Consider the following 7,467-nt stretch of genomic DNA (forward strand, 5'->3'; position numbering starts at 1 on the left):
ACGGAGCGCGGACAGGCGCCTGGTCATTTGTAAGAAGTTTATTTCGACACTTAAAAAAGAGAGAGAACCCGAGGGGCCTGGCTGCCCCCCGGACGGAGGCTGGAGGCGGGGACTGGGGGTCGGGGTAGGTGGGCAAGTCCCCTGACCCCTTCCCGCCCCGCCTGGGCGGAGGGTGGGCACAGGCCACAAACTCACTGATTCACGGACACGGTCACGGGCTCATGGGTCACGAATAAATAACTGCATATACACTTTGCACACGGTATGTACAGCTCTGCCGTCGGCCCTGGAGCCGGGGGGAGGGGCGGGGAGGCTCCACCCTCCCCCTCCGCGTGTCAGGGCCGCTGGAGCGGGGAGGGGGAGGGGGAGGGGGCAGCGTGGGGGCGCCCACCTGCACCGGGGAGGGGCAAGGGGGCGCGGGTGGGGAGCGACGGGGCGGGGCGTGGGGGGGGGTGCCCCCGGCGGGCGGCGGAAGTGGCTCCCTGATGGAGTGGCCGGGAGTGAGGGCGCCGAGGACGGCTAGGGACACTCAGTCCGGGGCTCCGGGACTCAGAAGACTTGGCATTTGGCCCTTCTGGGGACGCTGGGCTGGACGCCAGGGAGGGCCGGGCCGGGGGGCCCCCGGGGAGGGGCGTTGAAACCCCGCGCGCCCCCCGAGGCAGGCGGAAGGGGCCCGCGCGGAGCCCCGGAGCGGGGGCCGGGTGCGCCGCGGGCCGGCGGGCGCTTCACCGAGGCTGCGCGGCCCGCGGGAGGACGCCGGCCAGCGGGGGCAGCGGCGGGGGCGGCTCGCTGGCGCCCTGGAGTCCGTGGATGAGGATGCGGGGCACCAGAGGTCTCTGCAGGGCGGGCGGCGGCGCGCTGGGCCCGCGGTACAGATAGAGCGCGGCGCCGGGATCCAGGTTGGAAACTAGACTCTGCGGGTAGAAATAAGGCGACGGGAACATCCGCTGGAGCGCCGAGTAATTGCCCGCCTCCGCCAGCAGCTCCAGCCCGACGGCCGTCTGTCGCTTCCATTTAGTCCTAGGGACCGAAGTAAACGCGTAAGGCGGGCTCAGAACCGTGGCGCCCGGAGACCCCTGCCCCTCACGAGTGCTTTGCCCCAGAGCGCCTGCGGGGACACCGACGGGGTCACACTATAATTCGTCAATAAATAGCGGGCTGCCAGGCACCGTCTAGCGGGTTACAAGCATCGGCTCCTTTCATCTTCCACCGGCCTTCCACGGCTGCTAACCCCACTTACAGATAAGAAAACTGAGGCGCGGGCCAGTTTTCGAGATGGCCTAGGAAGAGGAGACCCTGGGCTCCAGGCTAGGCTGTCTTGCCCCAAAGCCCGGGGTCTGACCTCGCCACCCCCTGCCCAGGGGGCCGCAGACTGGGCGCTTGGGGCGCGGGGTGGACGCTCCCGCTGGGCCCCGGGGTCTCCTGGGGAGGCCTGAGCAAGGCGAGATCGCCCTGGCCGGGACGGCGGGGGCGCGGGGGCCGGTTCGCTAGCCGTTGGAGGGGACTCCGTTGATCCTCCCAGCGGCACAGCCGGCCCGGCGGAGGCCAGCACAGCCGCGGTACCCCAGGCGGCGGCGCCTCTGCGGAAGCTCGCGGGCCGGAGACGGGCGACGGGAGAGGATTGCGCGCACGCTGTCTCGGCCGCGTCCCGCGGCGGTCCGCACGCAGATCCGAGGCTTCGGGCGAGCCCTGCAGTCTGCCTGGTCCCCAAGCCGGGAGGCTACCGGCAGAGGGTCGGCTGGGGTTGGGGGAAGGCGAGAAAGCCGAGGCCACCCTGGCTGCCAGGGCTGCGGCCGGACTCCTGGGCGCACCCGGCCGGCGCGGCGGCCCCACCGCGTCGGACTCAGCGCCCCCAGCGCCGTTTCCCCGGCCTGAGTTATTCAACAGCATCATAACTGTGTAATTACTGCAACGGGCCTTAATTATCGATGCCCGGAGCAGTCATCAGGTATTTATTATTAATGGGGCAGCGTGTTCTGAGGCTTGTTTATGGAAAGCACCGCGCCGGCCTCCGCGAAGCGTGCGTGGGTGACTGCGGTGTATGTGTGTTTGTGTTACTGAGTTGCGTCGATGTGGGTGTGTGACCGTGGGCTGAGTGTGTGGCCGTATCTGTGTGTTTTGTACCTGTTTGTGTCTCTCTTCATCCTGTGAACGTGTTGGGGAGGGAGATGAGGAAATACCAGGTTCAAGACCCGTGCCCAGCGCCGATTTCCCGGATCCCCCGTCCCCAAGAAGCTAGGGCTGGGCCCCTTCCCTCCTTGCGTTTCAGGGCTAGAAGGGCCGAGGAGGCCAGAAGAATCCCGCCACCGGGAGAGCTCAGAGCCACCCCCTGCCCCCCAGCAGCTGCCCGGGCTGGGCGGGGGTGGTAGGACGTGGCCTGGGTGGGCAGGCTTGGACCTCCAGTGTCCCACATGTCTGTCTGTCCACCTGATCGACTCTGGTCCTGTCTCTCTCCCTCACCGTGGACTTCGGGCAAGGCCTTCGCTCTCTGAGTCCTCAGTTTCCCCAGTTTTACAGCACGGGGAGAGCTCAGGGCCCCTCCCTCGGCACATCAGATCAGGCACTGGTGGGTCCCGCGGAGGGGCAGGGAGGAGAGTGCAGGGGGCCCCTTCCACCCTGTCCCGCGCAGCCGGGCCTCACCTGCGGTTCTGGTACCAGGTCTTGACCTGCGTGTCGGTGAGGTTGAGCGAGGCTGCGAGCTCCATGCGGTCCTGCACGCTCAGGTACTTCTGCCTTTCAAAGCTGCGCTCCAGCTGCGCCAGCTGATGGTCGGTGAAGGCCGTGCGCGCCTTGCGTGGCTTTTTCAGGCGCACCGGGGGACTGTCCCTCGAGCTGGAGATCTCCCGGTCGCCCTCCTCCTTCACTGTGGAGACACAGCCGCGCGTCAGGGCCCGGCCTCGCCGCCTCGCCGCCCCAGCCGGCGGCCCGTCACGGTCGGTCGTGTAAACGTGGCTCCCGGTGCCACGGAGCCGCGGCAGAGCAGCTCAGAGCTGGGACCTCCCAGCCCCCAGGCCGAGGAAGACTGACACCTCCGGGGAGAAGTAACCCAAAGCCAAAGCCCAGAGAGAGCTCAACCCCGCTGCCGCGTTGCACCGGTGCTTCCTGGAGGGACTAACGGGACCCACCAAGGGGACCTGACAGCGGAGGGGAGGCGAGGGGAGGGGACCCAGGGGTTCCAGCCCGGTGGGCTGTGCGGATCCATGCTCAGGGGTGCAGGACCGTGCCCCGATTCTCTGGCTGCATCCAGGCCAGGAAGGGAGGAAGCCGAGGGCCGGGGTCGGGGGGGAGAAAAAACCCTCGCGGAGGGGACAAAACCCCGTTCACCCTGGAGCGGACCGTGGTCCTGAAGAACAAATAATTGCACCCACATCTCGCCTGGCCCCTGCACGGGTGTGAATCTATAGAGATGGTCCCCCCACCCCCGTTTCTGAAACTACAAACGGCGCACAGCACGGAAGGCGAATCGCCGGGGCGCCCAGATCCGGAAGCACGAAGTGCTTGGGAAAAGAAGCGACACGTTTGCCCCTCGGACGCTCACATCGCGGAGGTCTGTGTTTCCTTGTCAGTACGATGCCTACTGTGGCTGTCTCGCGTCTCCCCCCACCCCGCGCCGGTCAGCACACCCCAGCAGGGTCCCTGGCTCCTGAGTCGCAAGGATGGGACCGACCGAACAACGTGGTTTCTTTCTTCCCCAGCACTTTCCTTTGGGGTTGACAGCACCGCAAATGCACACTTGATCAAACAAGCTCACTGACCTCCCTCCTTCTCCCCCCAAAGCAATGATGTGACCAGAGACCACCTCCCCCAAATTGGCAGTGGGGTTTGGGGCTTCCCTTCCTCTTTTCCTCTCTGTATTTTCCTTTATGCTGAGTTTCACTGAGCATGGCGTTTGCAGTGACAGGGTTCAGCTGAATGTGAGTTGATTTCTCTCTGTAGGAAACAATAATCCGGGTAATTGAGCCACTAGGGGAGCAAGACTTTTCAACCGGAAGGGCAGCGGTCGGAGGCCGGGAGGGCGCCGGGTGCACCCAGGCGGGTGGAGCCGGGAGAGCGCTCGCCGGGCTTGCGAGAGGCCGGGGCCCATGCCTGCCTCCGGCCTCGTCCAGGCCAGTGCGCAGGCCTCTCCCTGCCCTCCTCGGCTCGGGCCACGTTGGGGCACGGCTGCCTCAGGAGCTGGGGATGTGTTGGGATGGGGGCGGGCGGGGGGGGGACTTGAGTTCTGTCTATCGTGCCAGGCAGGTAAAGTTTAAACAAGTTCAAGGAAGCAATGATCCAAACCTCAAACTTGATATCGTGGACACCTTGCTTTTTGACCTCACTGTCTGGACTGACTGTTTTGGAAAACGCCCCATTTCTCAGGGCTGAGCTCCGAGGTCGGGGGTGGGGTGAGGGCTGGGTTTGGGCTTTTTCTCGAATCCCTCTCCGGCACAGGCTGGAGCCTCCAGATATGCACTCGTCGCTGGCCAGCCTCAGCCTCCGAAACGGGCTCAGCCCAGATCTCAACGCCTCAGAGTTCCAGGCCCACAGACCCTGCTGGGAGCAAAGTGCCGGTTTCATTTCTCCACGGATATCAGCCCTGGCAGGAAGACTGCGCTCGCGGCAGACCACCTTACTTCAAAGCCCAGCTTCTTTAAACGTTATGCCGAGGAAGCTTTGATGCCAGAAGCTCGGGATGGGACTGACCTTCCCCCCTTGCCCTCTTTGGAGGAAACGACTCTTAGCTTGTTAGGTGGACAGGGGAATCGCTTAGATGCCCAGCCCATGTGTCTGTCCCTCGGCAAGGTTTCCTAACGTGGGTCCTGAACGAGTCGCTTCCACCTTTGAGAAATGCTCCAGACACTGTCTCCTCGGTGGTGGATATTCTGCTCTCCCTTCACCCCGCGGCTTCGGTGGTGCAAAGGCAGCGGTGCCTAGGGGTGGGGGAGACCTTCCTCCCTCCTCGGCGCCAAACCTGTTTAAGCCATACGTGGACAGCTGGCCCTCATCACCTCCCTGATCAGATATCATCAGGGACAAGAGAAGAAAATTGATATTCCAATTATCTTAAACGAAACCTCTCCTCAAAATCCCACCTACGGGCAAGAAAATAAAAGGAGACAAGAGCCGAACCCTTTCACAGCACCAGCACCAGACGCAAGCATGCAGGGCTGGGGTGGGGGGTGGGGGTCTCGCCTCTTACTCTAGACATAAAACTGGAGTGCTGTGGCTGAGAATTGTAAAGAATAAGATATGATGTTATACATATATATTCACGTTGCCTCCCTCGCTTACCCCTCCTCTCCACCGCGCACCTGTCTTTCTCCGGGGCAGGTTTTCCTTTTGCCTCTCTAAACAGGCCGTGGGAGGGGGGGAGCAAGGGTCACTGGGCCACACGCGCGTCTGGACCTCCGTCCCGGGTGCTCTAGCCCAACCTGCCCATCTTCTAGGTATGACTGGCCCAGTGAGGCTGGTGGAGGTTCCGCCAGTTGTGTGGGGAAGCGGGGGGGGAGTGAGATGTGGAGTGGGGCCCCAAATGGGTTTCGGTCCGAGGTCAGGGCGTGTCCACAAACGAATCCTCGGTTGGGAAGAGGCTGTTAAATGAGCTCTCCGAAATTTCTGGGAAGACTTAGTGCGCGTATAGACCAGGAGGTGTAGGGCCCCCGAGACAATAAAGAAGTAGCCTTTATAGGGAAGTTTTAGCTCATGGAAAGGGTTCTGGGAATTAATTATAAGGCTGGAAGAGCTCCGAACAGCCTCTGTCAGCCCCTCATTTTCTGCTGGATGGGGACACAGGGCTCTCTCTCCCGTGAAGTCCTGACACGTCTTCCCTTCCTGCCTCCTGACTTCTTCCTAAGAAAGAACTTTGCGCCTCTGGCCTCACCAAAGACCTAAAGTCAAGGCAGTGGGCGGGGGCGAGAAACAAAATTAGGGAATTCTTTCTCTCCTTCTTCTCTTCCCTTTTTTCCTTTCTTCCTTCTTCCTTTCCCTTTTCATCTTAATCCTGATCTCAGCTCGCTGGTTAAGACGGGATGGAAAGGAAACGACGACAGTGGAAAGACTCATGGAGGTGAAGACGGAGGTAAAGGGGAAGCAAGCCCAGCCTAGGCTGGGTGCCGGGCGATCTCTGGGTCCCACACACAGAACCTGAAGTTAATTGCTCAAGTGCACTTAAAATCAAATCCAGTGAGAACAGTTGGGTGGGTGCAGAGACCTCCCCTCTCGAAGAGACCTCTGAACCCGCTCCGTGCTGGTAAGCCGCCTGGCTGCCGTTTCTACTTGGACCCCGGGCCCAGATCACAGCGGGGCCAACGGGAGGGAAAGCTCAATTCCCCTCCCCCTCTGGAAATTCAAATGAAAGGGTGGAAAATTCTGACTGTTCTCAGGGCTCCAGCTGAAATTTCCTGCTAGGCTTTCACCCTTATTAAAGGGGGTTCAAGCAGAACCCTGTGGGTCTTCCGTTGCTTCTGCAAGGTCTTCTCCCAGAGAGCCACTGGCCTGATAGGAACTTGCCTCTGCCCGCCAGTGGGTTGGAGAGTCCACCGAAGTTTGGAAAGTTTGCTTTGTGCGTTTTGGGGAATCTCTCCTGGGGCACACAGCGGCCCCCTCCTCACACTCTCCGCTGGACTCTCGCTCAAAAGCATAACCACAGGGCCGACTGAAAGGCTCCGACAAGACCGACTGCCGAGCCTGGGCCCCGGGGGGAGCTCCGAGTGAATATGTGTGTGTCCCCACGTGTGTACGCTCCTGTTTTAGTACCAGTGTTCAGAAATACAGCATCTCCCCCCACCCCGGGTTTTCAACTCGCATTTTCTTACCTTTGTACTCGGAGTCCGATGAGGCGTTGCTGCTACTTTTGTCCAGCTTTTCTCTAAAGTCCTCCCCAGCCTTGGCCGCAAGACGGCCCCCAGGCTCAGGAGCGGCTGGCTGCCCGCCGCTAGAGTAGGGTGCACAGGCCGCGAGTGGTTTGCAGTCAGCGAGGATGTCCCTGATCAGAAAGGAGGAGGTCACGGTGCGAGACTGGGCTGGGGCTGAGAGCTGCCCAGGCTGCAGGTGGGAGTCCAAACCTGGGCCCGAAGCCCCGCCCGGCCGCGGGGCGCCCGTCTCCAAACAGTCCCTTCCCGGCGAGGCTGGTGAAGAGCAGTCGCTGCTGCTCTCCGAGCGCGGACTCAGCTCCAGGGGCGAGCGGCAGTCCCCGAGCAAGGGGTCCCCCTTGGGAAGGGCGGGGCTGCCCGCTCGGTGGGAGAGAATGGAGTCGATCCCAAAGCCATTGGAGCCTTCCATAGCCAAGCTGCGACCTGTCCTCCCCAAAAGCTCCCCACCCCCCCCAACCCCAGCCGCCGCTGCCCCTGCCCCTAGCTGCGGGCTGGCATGGGGAAGGCGGGCAGGGAGCCTGCGGGCACCTTGGATGGAGTTCAGCCTTGGGGGAGCCCGGGAGCTCTGGGCCAACCTCCTCTGCGCATTAGATCCAAAAGGGCTCAGCGCGTCTTC

The 7,467-nt window shown here is 62.5% G+C and overlaps 1 protein-coding gene across 1 annotated transcript; it reads right to left on the reverse strand.

Moving 5' to 3' along the window:
- Window positions 1-725: 725 nt before the first annotated feature.
- On the reverse strand, window positions 726-7,260 carry BARHL1 (BarH like homeobox 1). Its single transcript, XM_024117317.1, has 3 exons — window positions 6,795-7,260; window positions 2,641-2,863; window positions 726-1,020 (listed from the first exon to the last, which is right to left on the reverse strand). The coding sequence occupies exons 1-3, from the start codon at window positions 7,258-7,260 to the stop codon at window positions 726-728; spliced, it is 984 nt and encodes a 327-aa protein (XP_023973085.1).
- Window positions 7,261-7,467: the final 207 nt, after the last annotated feature.

The sequence above is a fragment of the Physeter macrocephalus genome, unplaced genomic scaffold, assembly GCF_002837175.3.
Source record: "Physeter macrocephalus isolate SW-GA unplaced genomic scaffold, ASM283717v5 random_1770, whole genome shotgun sequence".
Classification (NCBI taxonomy): Eukaryota; Metazoa; Chordata; class Mammalia; order Artiodactyla; family Physeteridae; genus Physeter; species Physeter macrocephalus.